The sequence below is a fragment of the Rhinopithecus roxellana genome, chromosome 2 (genome assembly GCF_007565055.1).
Source record: "Rhinopithecus roxellana isolate Shanxi Qingling chromosome 2, ASM756505v1, whole genome shotgun sequence".
In the NCBI taxonomy this organism is placed as follows: domain Eukaryota; kingdom Metazoa; phylum Chordata; class Mammalia; order Primates; family Cercopithecidae; genus Rhinopithecus; species Rhinopithecus roxellana.
The window spans coordinates 144,628,604-144,646,866 of record NC_044550.1 but is presented as its reverse complement, the minus strand read 5'-3'; the positions used below and the strand labels follow the sequence as shown (position 1 = coordinate 144,646,866).

Below are 18,263 nucleotides of genomic sequence, written 5' to 3'. Positions count from 1 at the left end.
CATGTGGGGTCCTGAAACAGAAAAAGGACATTAGGGAAACAGCCAGGAAATCTAAACAAGCTATGGACTTAATAGCAGTGTATCAACATGTCAATAATTGTGATGGTTAATACTGAACATCAACTTAAAGGATGCAAAGTATTGTTCCTGGGTGTCTGTGAGGGTGTTGCTAAAGGAGATTAACATTTGAGTCAGTGGACTGGGAGAGGCAGACCCACCCTCAATCTGCATGGGCACCATCTAATCAGTGGCCAGCGTGGCCAGAATAAAAGCAGGCAGAAGAATGTGGGAAGACTAGACTGGCCCAGTCTCCTGGCCTCCATCTTTCTCCTGTGCTGGATATGTCCTTCCCTGGAATATCAGACTCCCAAGTTTTTCAGCTTTGGGATTCTTGGACTTTGGACTAGAGTGAAGACTGCACTATTGGTTTTCCTACTTTTGAGGTTTTGAGACTCGGACTGGCTTCCTTGCTCCTCAGCTTTCAGAGGGCTTACTGTGGGACTTCACCTTGTGATCGTGTGGGTCAACACTCAACTCCCCTTTATATAATACATGTATCCTATTAGTTCTGTCCTCTAGAGAACCCCAATTAATAGAGGAAACTGGATGATGGGTTTATGGGACTTCTACAATGTCTTCAGTATTTTCTTTCTGTCTTCAATATTCCTATAAGTCTAGAATTGTGCTATAAAATCTGCCTATTTAAAAATCTTTAAAGATTAGTTTCTACAGGTATACATAGGGAATACAAATGTAAAAAAATCCAAAGACACACCAAACCAATGTTTTTATGGTAATTCTTACCAGCATTGTATGAGTTATGTATATGGAAGATATTCATATACTACCAAAATAATCTGACATGTTGGGTAAAGGGTAAAAAAAAATGAGAATCAGCTGTGGCTACCTTATCAGCAGAAAAGTTTTATTCCTTTTGAGGACAAACAATTAAACCACATCCAAGGTCTTAACTTACAGACAGAAACCAAAGTAGCCATTTAAAGCGTTAGATATTGGATACAAGACATACATTGGGGAGAATGCTTCGCCATCTGAAGCTCACACCACATCGGCCCAGTGGACAGGTGTGCACTCTACTTGTGCTTAAGCGCCTGGGTGTGGCTGAGGGGAAGGCGTGTCTGCAGAACGGAACAGCTGTGTTTCACAAGTACTGAAGCATTGTAGACTGCATGGGGGGGTATATATTTTCACGTTGAAGGGAAGAGGGGAAATCAGCAAAGTCCCTCCCAAGAGAATTAGGCTGCCTTGCAGAGAGCCACGGCAGAGAAGCGGACTTCTCCTTGCTCACGCTCGGTGAATTCTCTGCAGACCTTAGCAGCGTCCTGGAAAGAAGAAATGTCGTTAATATTCCAAGAGCAAGAGCTCAAAAATGAAAGTCACATAGGGAAAGGCTCCTAGGTCTATTAACGCTCAAAGTTCACCCTCATCAACTTTAATTCCATCATTAATTTGAAAACCAGGGCTTAAAGGAAAAAATCAGGTAATGGGAAAGACAGGGTTACATCATGGATTTGACTTCTTTATCACTTCCACCAAATGGTTTTGTGCTTCTCTCACCTTGTAACTGGTTTTGGAAAAGTTAAAAAAAAAAAAAAAAAACCAACAACAAAAACACAACTATTAATGCTATTTTCCTCAAATCTAAAGATTGGAAATCGATCTTTCTTCCATAAGGTGGCATAAAAGACAAGTTGTAACTCAGAAATTCCCGAAGTAAAGACAATCGTCTTCTAAGTAAACATTTTAAAAAACAGCCTTAATGTTTACCTGGTATTCTAGGTACACACAAGCAATGGAAGCTTAGAGACTGATGGTGAAGTGACATGTGTTACTACTTCTAAAAATCTAGATGACAAAGACTGGTAACAGAAAATTGATCCCAGGGTTATTTACCAACTTCTAGGATATAACTGTTTTGGGATCAAAAATATTACTCTGTTGAATCTGTAAAAAAAAAAAAAAGCCCAGCGGAAAGATACCTGAAGAAGAAAGAGAATGCTCTATGATACAGAACGGTAATGAAACATCACTCCTAAAATTTAGAAATCACCAACTCAATGAGTTTGGGCCACATGGCTCAGGCCTGCAATCTCAGCACTTTGGGAAGCTGAGGCAGCTGATGGCTTGAGCTCAGGAGTTCAAGACCAGCCTGGGCAACATCTCTACTAAAATTTGAAAAATTAGCTGCGAATGGTGGTATGCACTTCTAGTCCTGGCTACTCAGAAGACTGAGGTGGGAGGATTGCTTGAGCAAGGTTCAAGGCTACAGTAAGCCATGATTGCGCCACTGCACTCCAGCCTGAATAACAGAGCGAGACCCTTTCTCAAAAAAAGCAACCAAAGAGTATCTGGATTGACATCAACATTTTATCTTCTACCAGGTTTTTTAATATACCAATATTCCAGACCTGTCTTCCCTGAATTGACTTTACTAGAGAATATACAATATTGATTTCACTATTAAAGTTGTATCTTTAAAGAGGATAACCATCTTCTACTAGAGCTAATGTGCAGGGACCGAATTCATTCAAGTTTAGGATATTTGGGTTAAGTGCATGTATCTTCTCACCAGTTTAATGATTTAGTGTGAAGTTTAGACAACCTAAAACATCCTTAACCATATAGAACCAGCCTTACCTAGGGTAAGAATTTTAACTAAAATGCTGGTTTAATTTAGAAACTCTTTTAATTTTAAATGTTTCTAATTAGAATAGTTTAAAAAAAAAAAAAGGTTTTAGCCAGGTACTGTGGCACACGCCTATAATCCCAGCACTCTGGGAAGCTGAGGCAGAAAGATCACTTGAGCCCAAGAGTTAAAGACCAGCCCGGGCAACATAGTGAGTCCCTCCGGCCCCATCTCTATACAAAAATTTTACCTTCCCCACACCTTATAAATGCTACTCATGTGACACTTGTAAGTATCCTAATGGGGGGCACATTTTTACGGCATCAGTGCAGTGTTAGATGAGTTAGCATGTACCTTAAATGTTTTACCAGGAAGGATCAGGGTCTTTCCTCCAAACGGATCAAAGACGAGAAATTCTGCCTCTGTTTTCTTATTCTCACCAAGTAAATTCTGATTTTCTCATGCAATCCCTGCATCCCATCCTGGCTCTCCAGGTCTATTCTTCATTCCATATTCGTATTCCCACATACCTCTTGAATACCAAGAATTAGCTTTAACTGATCTCAGGTGTGTCTGACAGACAAGAGCAATCAATCCTCCCTATTAAGAGTGACATAATGTGGTCCGCTAGCATCTTGGGGCTATCAGGTCTGTGAAGTTCCAAAGAGAGGTCTTTTCTAATGAAAGGTCCTATTGGTATTGTACAGTGGCTAAGAGCACAAACTCTAAATGCAGACTAAGTTTTCTTTTTTTTTTTTCTTCTGAGACAGAGTCTTGCTCTGTTGCCCAGACTGGAGTACAGTGGTGCAATCTCGGCTCACTGCAACCTCCACCTCCCAGGTACAAGCGATTCTTGTGCCTCAGCCTCCCGAGCAGCTGGGACTACAGGCATGCACCACCAGGCCCGGCTAATTTTTGTATTTTTAGTAGAGACAGGGTTTCATCATTTTGCCCAGGCTGGTCTTAAACTCCTGAGCTCAAGCGATCCTCCCACACTAGCCTCCCAAAGTGCTGGATTATAGGCGTGAGCCACCATGCCTGGCCAGACCATATAGGTTTGAACCATAGTTTGCCATGTAAGTCACTGACCTCAGGCCTTAAACTCTGTGTTTTCTCAGCTCTGAAATGGGGATAATACCTATCTCATTGTGTCATTAAAGGATTTCTATAAAAGACATACATCACCTAGAAGAGCACGTAAATACAGTAAACTGCAGCATGTGGGCCTAACCCAGCCTGTGGTGGTGGAAAACAGCTACATACATTCATTTAGAGGGTCTATAGGCTGCTGAGTTGTAACAGCAGAACTGAATACTTGCAGCAGAGCCATATGCCATACAAAGCCTAAAATATTTTGTTTGGCTCTTTACAGAAAATGCTTGCTGAGTCCCGGTCTGCACACAGCAAGTTTTTCAAAGATTCGATACTACTACTACTCAAATGCAGTATAGTTATATTTTAACAGCATTTTGTATATTTTTCTTCAGCACAGCAAGCTAAAAACAGTATTTTGTATTATATCATAATTAAGCATTTTTCCTTTATAATAGTAAACTAATTCAACTCTAGACACACATTTTTTAGTGAAAAGGCCTAGAGTCACCTACCAACCTTTGTCCAGAATCACTTTTCTGTCCAGGATGGTTACAAAGTGATCCTGGATATTAACAGTTTTTGTCAGGTGCATTTTAAATCTGCTTCTTTTGTTCTTGTAACAGTAGACCATGTGGGAAGGAAAAACTCCTAAATTTAACCAACTAACTAGAACCTATAATACACTACCTCCAAGACTGACCCAAATCCAGTCGTCTTACAGGGATTATGAAAGTCTACTGTTCCGTGAGTCTTTAACTATTATGTAATCTGACGAGAGGACAATGGTCACCTTAATCCCACCAGGAAGCAAAGCAACAGCTTTCAGGCTAATTCTAACTGTGGACTAAAGACAGCACATGAAACAGATTACTCAGGGTGTCTCTGAAGCCCTGTTTAAAACCACTCACAATAAAGTAAGGTAGACAGAATTACTAAGATGATCTTGCAGCCCTAAAGACTGCTATTAACCCAGGCAACTGATGCTGGTTGTCCTGGAAGAGTGTTAGCACTTTAGAATAGAAACTTTGGCCAAAGAATTGTGGGGCCCATTAGGAAGAGACGCATTCCAAAGATGACCTGCAGCAGGGTGCCCTCTGAACTGGCGCCATGGTTCACCGGAAAAGGCATTCGTCCATCTGTAACAAAAGAAGCCAGACATGTCAATTTTCTCTGCATGTTTTCTGGCTACCATGCTTACCTAGCCCAGATGGAAGTTCTAGATTCTTCCAAAAACCACTGCCAAACCCAAAAAAGGAAGCCTGGTTATGAAGCAACAGGCTGCAAATGAGGTTCAAGTGTCCCTAGGCATCCATCCCAGGCAATTCTAGTCTATAAGATCGTACAAGCTCAAATCAGCTACCCTAATGGAGGGGCCTGTGCCCCAACTCTAGAAAATGGCCACAGAGCAAAAGTCAGATGCAGTCTCTGGGGTATAGGAAAGATGGAGGCAAGAAGAGGAGACACCTGAGATTTCATCTGTCCTCCAATGACTAGATTGCCTTCACTATTCCCTTGCCTTTGTAAGCCTGTAGGTGGTATCTTGGCTTGAGACAACACAGTTACAAGTCTTTCTCCATTAATTCATTCAAAAGGAATGAATCTTACAAGGTAGGTCATCTTTCTTGATGCCATAAACTAGCTAATAGAAATTATTCCAACATATCCAGATTCTTTTTAGACAAGTAAGGTCATATTCAGGCACTGATCCTTTTTCAGATGTATTCTTTGCCCAGAAAGGATGATACTAGGGAATGCTATAGGAGGAGATGGGAAAAGAAAGTCTGATCACATATACCTTCACCTGGCACTGATCTGATCTACGCTCTTCAATGGTTTCTGACTGAAGCCATTGATTAGGTATTAAAGCCACTGATTAGGTCAGTTGCCTCAGGAAGTTGCTCTGGGAATAATAAGGGGTTAAGTGCCCTCATGAGAATACTTTATTACTGTGGCTTTATAAACAATGATATGCCAAGGGCCATAAAGTCACACAACAATATATCAAGGGATTCAGTCTGAAAGAATGCATGAAACTACATTGAGTTCCAAAAATGGAGTGAAACATACCCAGTTCATAGAGGTGGCCATCCACGTTGTTAAACAGAATGAAATGGAAATTCACCTTGTCATCTACCTAAAGAAAGTCAAGACATTTTTTTGAAAATGAGTGTAAGCTGAACTTATTTTTAAAATTATCTTGCAATTCAAGTGAAATATGCTTGAACTGATTTGATTTTTAAAAATTACAGCTAATACTTATGTATGTCTTACATTAGGCCCTACACTAAGCCCATTAAGGTAAATATACTGTTAACTGTCAGAACAACTCTATGAGGATGCTATTACTACAGGATTTTTACTGAGGCTTAGAGAGGCTAAGTATCTCAACCAAGGTCAATACTAGAAAATGGCACAGCCAGTTGTAGTTATAAAGACACCGAGATCTGGCTGGTCATGGTGGCTCATGCCTGTAATACTAGCACTTTGGGAGGCAGAGGCAGGCAGATCACTTGAGCTCACAAGAGTTCAAGACCAGCCCGGACAACATGCTGAAACCCCATCTCTACAAAAAATATAAAAATTAGTAGGCATGGTGGTGTGTACTTGTAATACCAGCTACTCGGGAGGCTGAGGTGAGAGAATTGTTGCAGTGAGCCAAGGTCACACCACTGCATTCCAGCCTGGGCAACGGAGCCTGACCTTGCCAAAAAAAATTTTTTTTTTTTTTTTTTTTAATAAAAGGACACTGAGATCTGACTTAAATTTGGCAGCTGACTCAGAGGTTCTCATCAGATGATGGTACATTCAAACCTTCTAGAACTTGTCCTTTGTGGTGTATTTCATCCTCCCCAACAGCCTGTGAAGATTATTTGAAATGCTCACTTACTAGGAGAGGTGTACACTCTGTAAGACTCATTTCTGTTTTTGAGACAGGGTCACCCAGGCCAGAGTGCAGTGGCATGATCTCAGCTCACTGCAACCTCTGCCTCCAGGGCTCAGGCAATTCTCCCACCTCAGCCTCCCGAGTAGCTGGGACTACAGACCTCGCTACTCTTTGTATTTTTTGTGGAGACGGGGTTTCACCATGTTTGCCAGGCTGGTCTCAAACTCCTGGGCTCAAGTGATTCACCCTCCTCGGCCTCTCAAATTGTTGGGATTACAGGCATGAGCAACTCTACCTGGCCTATAAGACTCATTTGGATCTAAACAAAACACTGTCAGTTTGAATTTACTTGATTTCAACAGCCAATACAATTTCTGAAGAGCCTTTTGAAAAGGTCTAGTCAAAGCATTATTTGGGTAGAACTTTCTGGTGTCATTTGGCGTTGGGTGGATAACATTTGCTGTGTTCCAGTAAGACATTCCTGAACAATTTCAGTGGAAACACAGATGGCACCCAGGCAGCCTGGCTCCGATTTGTATTTGCATTTACCCGACATTGGCCTTCCTGTGCCACGGCATCATGGGCTGCCTGTATGGCCTGCAGAAAAAAGAAAATAATTAGCACAAAAATCTCTAGAGTTATTTAAAGGCAATGCTCTGAAAGTTCTCTTACCTCATTCTTTTCAAAGCATTTTGCTCTGTCTTCAGGGGACATTTTCTCTGTTTCAGAAATAAACTGTTTCAGGACTGATCCATCCTCTTAAAGAAAAAAATGGATGTTAGCATAGATAAAATAATACAAATGGGTACATATTTATTGTTGACTTAAGCCTTTGCCAAACATGCTGAGCAACGTGAATCTTTAATACTGCCTCCAGAGTTGTGGATGAGCTGTACCTTTTCTCCCAGCCTCTTTTTCTAACCCCTCTCTATTCACAGGTTTCAAGTCAGAGAGGTCGCTCCAGTCTCCCAATATGCCAAGCTCTTTCTTGCCTCTGTTCTCTTCTACCCCGGACCCCTTTATCCCTCCCACTTCACTTATCTCTCAAATCTCTGTCACTTTTTCACAGCAATTCTTAATCTGTAACATGTATTTGAGATTTCTACAGTCATAAAAGCTGGGGCTGCCTTGTTTACCTACTGTATCTACAGCACCTAAGAATGTACAGTTCACATCTATTATATACATGACGCTATAATCATGTTCTATTCTAAAATGGTTCCCAAACCAAGATTATTATTTTGGGGTAGAAAATTCAACCTTAGTAATTCAGTTATTCAGACAGAAAATAAAGATCTTGAATAGAAATGTAAAGAAACAAAACAGTCCAGCAGAGAGACATCTGACTGGATAACCACTGATGTAAGCATTTTGTTACTGCTCAGTGTGGATAAGCCTAAGAGGCACTAATTACAAACCTAGAGCAAGAACAACATATTTCAAAAGACCTCAAAATTTGAACTTTCAGCTCTAAAATTTGTGAAATGGGACCATTTCAAAATTCAGAAATGCTAGGAATCCTTTCTGAGGAAGACTGTGAGTCAGTTTAAGCGTGTGACACCATCACTACAAAATGGTTTCAAAAGGTACAGCATCTCTGACCTCGGGAACAGTGTTTTTGAACTCCATGTTTCAAGTTCAAGCTTAGGATGACTGGCCTCAAAACCCACACCTACCAAATCCCAGTTTATCTTGATTATTGGCCACTGCGTGTATAAGTCCGATTGTGCCACAGGAATTCCCAATGGTCTGCTTCATGAAGTACACTTTAGGACTAACTTCTTGTCCCTTCAGCTCTTCAATCTGTTTTTTCCTGAAGTTCTCATGCTGCGAATGTAAAAAGCGTTTTTACATCTCAGAATGAAAGTGCAAAGAACAGATGGCAGCAAAGTGAGTTCTACCACCTAAATGGAAACACCAGGGGGATGTGTGAACAGGAGCCTTAGTTCTAGATGCTGGAAAACTCCCAGAGAAGGGCACGTCTGTCTGCCTCCCACACCCACGCTGGCCAGTGGGGCTCTGAGAGGTTCGGAGACTCCACCCTGGTGCTGCAGTGCAGTGACTGCATTGGATACTGCCCAAGGCTGTGTCTAGACACCACTGCAACCTTTCAGCCCAAAATGGTGTCATGAAGTCAGAAAACAAACCAGTTCATTATTTTCTCCCTTTAACACTTAACCATATTTCACATAGGCATCCTAATCAAGCTTCAGTCAATTGAATGCCCAACAAGAGCACCAGCTGGTTTACATTTCACTATTCTTTAAAGTTCTACTTCTACTCGGCTCAAGTACACTTCACTTCAAAAACAAAAACAGCCTTAACTGCTGAAAAGAGCAAGTGAAAGAAATTAACCATTCCCTCCACCCTCTTTTTAAGGAAGGAAAGACAACTGGTCCAGGGTATTGGGCTGTGATTTTACAAGAGGAAGATGTGACACTAGCTTGTCCTTGCCAGCTAAACAGTTTACTTTGAGGATAGACTGGCAATTTGAGGAGGAGGATAGAGACTGGTAAGTGAATGGGACTAGGAAATGGATTTCCTCAAAGCATCTGCTAGTTTTTTGTACAGTAATTTAGTAAGCCTATCTGGACTTTTCACTAACTAGCTTTAAAGACCTTAGAAGTTATGATTTCTTGAGCCAGGGTCAATGGCTTGCACCTATAATCCCAGCTACTAGGGAGGCTGAGGCATGAGGATCACTTGAGCTCAGGAATTCAAGACCTTGTCTCTAAAAAATAAAAATATAATAAATAAGTTAGGACTTCCTAGTTAAAGAGTAGGGTACTAATATAGAAACACTGATTTCCCATAACAAGCAAAACCAGACAGACCATCAGAAACGTATTTCCAACTCTAGGAGCTTCACATTTCTGTACATGAACTGAAGTTTAGGCTTGCTCTCTGGTACTAACAGAAGAGTAAGATCTCTCACCCCAGAAGATCAACTTAAACTCCAACTAGCAGAACTTTTTCGCTTCTATCTAACCGGATCCTCAATTTAGTATTCATTGACCAGTAAGAGTTTTTTTTTTTTTTTTTCATTTTCTAGGCTAATTAGACAAAATATTAAAATGGGATAGCACCATCCTTTAGGGCTGCTTGAGCTCTTCCATGGAAATCATTCTGTAAATAGTTTACTAGCACTTAATGTTTCAGAAGTCGTCCATGTAGGGGGTCATAACATTCCCTTAGTCAAAAATTAAATGCCCTCCAAATTAACATTAGCATCTTTGAAGTCAGCCTAGAAAATCTCAACTTTTCTTTCAATTGGCTTCAGTGTTTTGTCCAGTAGGCATTCTATGTAGCAGAAAAGGCGCTCGATAAATCTGATAGGTTGAATTGAAACTAAAGGACAAAGTATCGAGCTCTTTCAAACATAACACAAACTAGAATGTTCTCTAACAAGATCCAGCAAAAGGAGAACACTCAGCTTTTAAAGGCAAACATGCTGCACCACTGCCTCCCAGAGGCCTTGCCTCTGAATGCTTCTCAAAACCTCCGAGTCATCATGGTTGCTCTAATAAAAAAAACCCGTGTGTGATGCTCAACTGGAGACAGGAGACTGATTTGGTCAACCAAGAAGCCAATTCGACTTCCAACAATATGGCAGCTCCCTTTTAGCCCGAGTAAAAGACTTTAGCAATAAAAACATGTCAGTGAGATCATCTTATTAGCTGTAATAAGTGTATTTACCCATAATACTTAGCTTATTTACTAGAAGGAAGGCTTGGAACTTCCCATACTCTTGATTTTGGCTACGGATGCTTCCAGAACACCTGGCCTTAGGACGGTGCTTCAGTTAACCTCACCTTTGGAGTGATGCCCCAAGTTTTGCTAAAGCTAATTTCAGTCTCTCCCACATCAGCAGCCAAGTGACAACAACAGGAGATAAGACAATGCCATACTCACGACTGGGATTCCATACATCAAAAGACAGCAACTATCCTATCCTTTAAAAAAAAAAAAAAATCTGACGCTGTCTTTGAGATACATCTATCCATACACATTTGTAGGAGGAAAATCATTTCAAGGGAAATGCAAAGGTGCTTTCAAAACTGAGCTTATAACCCCCATTTCATTTAGCTACAAGGTCAGAGATGAACGAGAATAAGTGAAGAGGAAGAAGGTTCCCGCACAGAAGCCATACACAAATGATTAAGCTTTAAGAAACACATTCAAGAGGCTAAAAACCAAGTGAGCAAGTAGTGGGAGTGGAGAAGTGTGAAGAACGCCTTAAGACCATCAGAAACCCAGGCAATGGAGGCGGAGAATTAGCGAGCCTAATTGTTTCCCAGCGATTTAGGACAGCCCTTCCCCCTCCATTCTACAGCTAGGTGGGAGTCTGAGAAGCAAACAATGAGTTGACAGGTTACAGCCCTTAAAGGGAAACCAGCAGCCATTCCCTCGAACCGGAGGCTCGAAAAAACCCAAGTTCGAGGGAACTCATGAGTAGGATGAATGATTTCCCTGGATAACGGGATCGATGGAACTGAGATACTGCAGCTCTTCCAAATTTAAAGCAATTGTGGTCGGATGGGAGAGAAGGCAATAGGCACTGCTGGAACAGGAGCCCAGGGAGTAGGTACCACGAAAATGCAGGCTCCTCCCTTGCTTCGAGGCGCGCCCCGCATCACCTACTGAGGAGGGGGCGGGGCGGGAAGCCCCAGACGCCTCAAGCTGGGGAGCGGCGTACACTACCCGGGGCTCGCGCATTATGGGCCTCACGCCCTACCTGGGCCGTGAGTGGAAACAGCAGCAGCAGCGCGCAGGCAGGCGCTGGCACCGAGCCCAGAGACTCCTCTTCCAGCCCCAGCACGTCCACGAAGCGCCACTGGCCGGCGACCCCCAGCCGGGACAGCACCTGCGGAGAGGAGACAAGGCGGCCAGGGGCACGGGGACACGCGGGTCGCGGGCACCTGCCAGGGGGCGGGGCCAGCAGGCGCGCGCCATCCGCGCCCGCACCCGAGCCTGGGAGGAGCCCCAGTCCCGCCCTGCCACCCCCACCCTGGCGGGCGCGATGACACAGCACAAAGCGCGGCCCACACGTGGCGCCCGCGAAGCCCGTGCAGCCTAGTCTGTGCTGCCCGCGCCACGCCCTCGGGAGCTCCGCTCGGCGCTAGCTCGCCACGGGGCGCAGCCCCTCCGTCTCCCCGTGACCGGTTTCGCAAAGCACCCGCTAAATGCAGGGGCTCAGGAAGGGCGCCCAGCCCACGCCCCAGCCCTGCGGTCTCCGGTGTGCGCAGCGGGCGGCTTGGTTTCTGCCAGCAGCCGGAGCCGGTGGGCGCCCCCGCCTCGGCGCTCGCGGGGGAGGGGGCCAGAGACGGCGCGAGACGCCACTCACTTTGTTCAGCATCTGAAAGGCAAATGCAAAGAAAAAAGCAAAACCGAACGGGTCAGCGACTCGGCTCCGTCTCCCTCGGCCTTGCGCTCTCCGGGCAGCGGTGCACCTGGCGCTCACCTCGGGGTTGATCTCCATCGGCTTGAGCTGCATCTTCGCGGTGCGCCCGACAGAAATAACCCAGGGAAGACGAAAAACAGCTAGCGGAGCCGCCCAGGCTGCAGCTATAAAGCGCCGGCCGGACGCACTGTGAGGCCTGCGCAGGGGGAGCAGGGGCAGAACCAAGCGAGGGGGAAACGGCCGGTCGCGGCCAGATGGGTACGAAACCCCCGTGCGCAGCGCGGAGTGGTATGGCCGGGCCCCCAAACCTTGCAGTCTCACTCGCCGGTGAGATAATCTGGTGGTTGTGGAGACGGGATTTGTTGGTGGGTGTTCTTTGAGTGTATGGAGCAGTCCTTTTGATGGAGTCTTTAATTTTGGGCGAAGTTTCTGGAAACCCATCCTTTCTACCATCCCAATTACCCTAAAGCTCGGGTCTCTGAAGCATTTGAGAAAAAGCACAAATTCAACAGGTATATATTTAATATGAATGAATGTAAATGTGTGCCCCCCACCCCAAATCTCTCAGCAGTTTGCGTTTAACCTTAGACAATTTCTCCTCCATGTTAAGTCAGACCAGTACCGAGGTTCATTTTTAAGTGACTGCCTAGAATAAAGCAGAATCTGGTAGATAACAGATATTGCATTAGGAATGCTGATGTAATGTGACTCCCGGGGAAAAAATGGTTGGTCCTGGGAGAGCAGTAGAAAGCTGGGGGATGTGAGGGTAATACAAGACACAGAGAAGGCAGGCGGTTGGAGACTTTAGAAAACAGATCCAGGGAAAAGAAGGGTATGATTTTGAGCGACAGGCTGTAAAAGGAAAAGCATTTTTGAAAGAATGGGAAGCTTTGAAAAATAAAATTTCTGAGTTCACTGCAGAATACTCCCAATGAAGAAGAAAGGGAATGGTAACCAAGGAAACCACTGTTCTCTAGTCATCTCAGGTGGGGTTTTCCCACCAACACATTCAAAAGATGGAGAGAGAAAGCATATGCTGAAGAATGAATTTTAAAAGGGACCAAAATCTGTAAGAATTGTGCCAGGAAAGCTAAGCTGCAAAATAAAGTGGGCTTGCAGAAATACTTAGGTAGCGAAGGAAGCAAGAAGGTTGAGTATTTTTTAAAAATAGGCTCCGAACAAAATAATGATGATGGCAAAAGAATAGACTTTCTATTTAGGAAGTTGAGGTTAACAGATGACAGAGGGAAGGGAGGGAATCAGTATTTTTTGAGTTATTGTTTTGGGGATCCTTTGCATGTGTCGTCTCATTTAATCCTTAGAGGAGCCCAGGAAGAGATTCATATTAGTGCAATTTTACAGATCAGAATCCCAGACCTACAGAAGTTAATTTGCTTACAGTCACAATTGAAAAGTAAAACTGAGAAGTAAACCCTGATAAACTGGGCTCTAAGAACCCATTCTTTATCTAAGATTCCACAACATTCTACTTCTATTTTCTTTCCATTTTTGCCATTAGAAAATGACCTTCACACACAAAAATGAGAGAGAAAAAAATTAGTAAGTAGAGCTTAATGGGTGAATCTTGTGGTATGTAAATTTTCCCTCAATAAGGTTGTTAAAGAAAAAAGGAGGTGAAGGTCAAGACAAGTGACAAGGTTATATTGAATGAGTTATTGCCTTTAGACAAAGACAAATTACACTTCCAATTTACTTCATTTATTCATTCACTCAACAAATATTAAGAACCTGCTGGGTGCTGGGTACCAAGCTTGGAAAGTTTGGAATTAGGGATACAAAGATGAACACAATAAACATGGAAATTTCCCTCATGCCATTTTTATCAGTCATAAGAGTTGTATGAAAGGGAGCAGAGATCAGGAGCACCTAAACTAGTGGAGGGGATCAGGAAGGCATCCTGAAGGAAGTGACATTTAAGCTAAGGGCTGATGGGCAAGCAGAAGTTAGCAGTTATAAGTGATTGCCAAAATAACTAATAAAAGCAGTCATGAAATCACTGTCAAATATTTGTTGAAGGCATTAATTCATTCACTTAATACATATATAAATATGTATACATATACACACATATATAGCCTACATATACATATATATACACATATGTATATACATATATGTAGCCTATTATGTGCCAGGAAGCATCAGACCAGTGAATAAAACAACTCCTTGCTTACAAAGAGATGCCAGAGACTGGATATGAACAAACCTAAGCCTGATCTTTAAAAAAAAAAAAAGAAGTAGGGGGTGATGGGAATATACTGCTGAAACTGCAGGCCAGAAGAGTTTATATCAGTCATTAGCCAAATTTAGCCAAATGTTAGGACTCATAATTTTTTACTTTTAGAAGCAATAAGATGGATGCATTTAGAACAAGTTATGCCAACCAGAACTTACCTTCTTTTCTTTGGGAGTTATTAACTGGATGGACAGGTAGAACACTGTCATTGTATTTCTTATGCTGCCAGGGTTGGCATTGGTTGATACCACAGTTGAGGTGGTTTTATAGCTTATTTAATTGATTCTACCTTTAAAAAAAAAAAAGTGGTACTGGATGAGTTACCTCAACCTGTAGCCACCTGACAATGGTTTTAACCTTGTCTGGTGCCATTTTATTACAGCAGAGAAAAAGAGAGTTCACACATATAAGCAAGAATAAGCAGTCTAAATGGCAGAATTGTTGCCAGGTGTGGTGGTGTGTACCTGTAGTTCCAGATACTTGGGAGGCCAAAGTGGGAGGATTGCTTGAGCCTAGGAATTCGAGGCTACAGTGAGCCTGTAATGGCATGACTCCAACCTGGGCAACAGAGCGAGACCCCATCTCTTGAAATAAATAATAAATGGCAGAATTTGGGGATTAAAAAATAAGTTTAGGCCGGGCGCGGTGGCTCAAGGTGCCTTGCCTCCCCTTCACCTTCTGCCACACCTGGCTAAGTTTTTATCTTTTTTTTTTTTTTTGAGACGGAGTTTCACTCTTGTTGCTAGGCTGGAGTGCAATGGCGGCGCAATCTCAGCTCACCACAACCTTCCCCTCTCGGTTCAAGCAATTCTCCTGCCTCAGCCTCCCGAGTAGCTGGGATTACAGGCATGTGCCACCACACCCAGCTAATTTTGTATTTTTAGTAGAGACAGGGTTTCTCCATGTTGGTCAGGCTGGTCTCGAACTCCCAACCTCAGATGATCCACCTGCCTCGGCCTCCCAAAGTGCTGGGATTACAGGCCTGAGCCACCATGCCCAGCCTGTTTTTTGTTTTTAACACAAGTGACTCCATTTTGATTCTGACAAATTTCACACATGGCTCAATGATCTTATCAAGAATTTAGGGTTTTTCCATCTTTCCAGTCCACTGTCTTTATGTTATTGTTGAAAGTGTCATCCATAATGGTTATAAGGTGCCTACAGAAGTTCTAAGAATCACATCCTCACACAAGGTCCAAAGGTAAGAAGGAAGATGATATTCCCTTTCACTCTTGCTGTTTCTCAAGTTTGAAGTTTTTGCAGAAGCCCCACCCTCCTGAAGAATTCCTTTTAGGTACCATTGGCCTGAATTTAATCACATGTTCATGCACTAGTCAAAAGAGAGGCTGAGAAAGTAAATATGTAGCATTTTTAGACTCCAAGAAGTAAGGTGGGCTTTGCCACCAAGGAATAGGGTAGGGGCAAGGCTACTTGACAGGCAGCTACCAGTGTCTGCCACATCATGCCTGGAACTTTTCAAAGACTTGATGAATATCTGTTAATGATGTGGTAGAAAGAACTTCTGTTGGAGGGGGACGGGCAGGAAGCTTGATATCTTAAGAATTCAGGACAAACAGATAGAAATCAGAGGAAAATATTAGTTTATATAAGAAAGCATGCTGAACGCAGTGGTTCGTGCCTGTTATCCCAGCACTTTGGGAAGCCGAGGCAGGTGGATCACCTGAGGTCAGGAGTTCAAGACCAGCCTGACCAACATGGTGAAATCCCATCTCTACTCAAAATATAAAAATTAGCCTGGTGTGGTGGCATGTGCCTGTAACCCCAGCTACTCGGGAGGCTGAGGCAGGAGAATCGCTTGAACCTGGGAGGCAGAGGCTGTAGTGAGCCAAGATTGCACCACTGCACTCCAGCCTGGGCAACAAAGTGAAACTCTGTCTCAAAAAAGAAAAGAAAAAAGAACAGGGAAGGGAAGGGAGAAGGGGGAAGGGGGAAGGGAAAAAGAAAGCACTTAAAATTACTGTGCTGACCAAGCTGGGGTGGGGTTGAGGGGGACCCCTAGAAAAGAACATACAAGAACGCCACAGACACCTCTGTTCTTGCCCAGAGTCCAGCATTTTTTGGATGGATATATACTCCAAGATCCTTTTTGCTTTAATATTCTGTGATTCTCCTCAGTAAGTAATTTTTGTTGTTGTTGTTGTTTGAGACAGAGTCTCGCTCTCTTGCCCAGGCTGGAGTGCAACAGCACAATGGGCTCACTGCAACCTCACTGTGCCTCCTGGGTTCAAGCGATTCTCCTGTCTCAGCTTCCCGAGTAGCTGGAACTACATGTGTGCATGACCACACCTGGCTAATTTTTGTGTTTTTAGTAGAGATGGGGTTTCACCATATTGGTCAAGCTGATCTAGAACTCCTGACTTCAGGTAATTCACCCACCTCAGCCTCCCAAAGTGCTGGGATTACAGGCATGAGCCATCATGGCCGTCCAAGTAATTTCTTTTCTTTGATATTGAGATACCCCCAAAGTACTGAGGAGAATATGGTTCTTTGTGTCTTCAAAGGTAAAAGAAGTAAAGATGCACTTTGGTGTGATGGTGAACGTTATAGACGATTATTTAGAGGACATTGATTCCAGTCTTCCCGACTCTGCCTCTAAAGAATGGTGTGAACTTTGAGTCCCAGTTTCCTTGTTTATAATCCTAAGCATTTTAGATTCCACTGGGTGTGTATACAGGCAGAGAAACAAAATCAATGGATGAATATGTTGTTTTTTCTTTTTTGTTTGTTTGTTTTTTTGATAGAGACTCACTCTGATGCCCAGGCTGGAGTGGCACAATCTCTGCTCACTGCAACCTCCACCTCCTGGGTTCAAGTGATTCTCCTGCCTCAGCCTCTTGAGTAGCTGGGATTACAGGCACCCGCCACCACGCCCGGCTAATTTTTGTATTTTGAGTAAAGATGGGGTTTCACCATGTTGACCAGACTGGTCTGGAACTCCTGACCTCAAGTGATCCTCCAACCTTAGCCTTCCAAAGTGCTAGGATTACAGGTGTGAGACACCATGCCCAGCCTGAATATGTTGCTCTTTCTTAAAAAAAAAGATGCCATTTCTGATTCACCAGCAATAGAATTTTTTATCATAAGCATTATTTTTCTTACAATAATGAAGATTTGGGATGGACCGTTTAAAAACTACCTTCTGATGATTCTGATAACTAATAGACACTCATTGTTAAGTAGCTGAATCTGACCGTGCAAAAGGATGTAGTTTGAGGCTGAGAAGTAATAGATGAATTTTCTGCTCTGTCAAACATTTGATGGGTTTCTAGTCAAACGTATTATCTTCTCAGGTAATTGGAACGCTTTTTAACAGCTTATTGAGGTACTTTGACATACCATAAAATTCACTCATTGTAAGTATACAATTCAACGCTTTCTAGTAGAGTTATGCATTTGTACGACCATCACCACGATCCAGTTCTAAAACATTTCCATTACCCACAAAACTCCCTCTTGCCCTTTGCAGTCAATTTCCTCTCCCAGCCCAGCCAACTACTTATGTTTTCTTGTCTTTATAGATTGGCCTGTCCTGGACATTCCTGGACATTCACATACATGGAATTGTGCAATACTTAGTCTTTCATGTCTGGTTTCTTTTACTTAGCATACTTTTGAGGTTCCTTCATGTTCTAGCATGTATCAGAGGTCAATTTCTCTTCATTGTTGGATGGTACTCCATTGTACAGATACATCACATTTTGTTGTCCATTCAGTGGTTGATGGGTATTTGGGTTGCTTCTAGTTTTAGCTACTATGAATAACACTACTATGAAGGTTCGTGTATGTCTGTATGTAGACAAATATTTTCATTTCTTTTAGTTAGATACTAGAAGTGGAAATGTTGGGTTGAATGGTAACTCTATGTTTAACCTTTTAAGACATTCTCAAACTGTTTTCCAAAGCAATTGTACTATTTTACATTCTCACTTGCAATGTATGAGAGTCACAGTTTCTCCAC

At 42.9% G+C, this 18,263-nt stretch overlaps 1 protein-coding gene across 1 annotated transcript; it reads right to left on the bottom strand.

Moving 5' to 3' along the window:
- Positions 1–904: 904 nt before the first annotated feature.
- On the bottom strand, positions 905–12,244 carry UCHL1 (ubiquitin C-terminal hydrolase L1). The gene is made up of 9 exons (XM_010384715.2): positions 12,088–12,244; positions 11,971–11,982; positions 11,362–11,490; positions 8,303–8,453; positions 7,299–7,384; positions 7,176–7,223; positions 5,810–5,876; positions 4,820–4,878; positions 905–1,343 (listed from the first exon to the last, which is right to left on the bottom strand). The coding sequence occupies exons 1-9, from the start codon at positions 12,118–12,120 to the stop codon at positions 1,257–1,259; spliced, it is 672 nt and encodes a 223-aa protein (XP_010383017.1). The 5' UTR covers positions 12,121–12,244; the 3' UTR covers positions 905–1,256.
- Between the last annotated feature and the right edge of the window lie 6,019 nt (positions 12,245–18,263).

Coding starts and splice junctions, on each gene's coding strand:
- UCHL1 (XM_010384715.2), bottom strand. CDS start 12,120: ATGCAGCTCAAGCCGATGGAGATCAACCCCGAG. Junction 4,879..5,809: donor TGGCCACCTCTATGAACTGG/GTATGTTTCACT, acceptor CTTTTGTTACAG/ATGGACGAATGCCTTTTCCG. Junction 1,344..4,819: donor CAGAGGGCACCCTGCTGCAG/GTCATCTTTGGA, acceptor TCTTCTTTCCAG/GACGCTGCTAAGGTCTGCAG.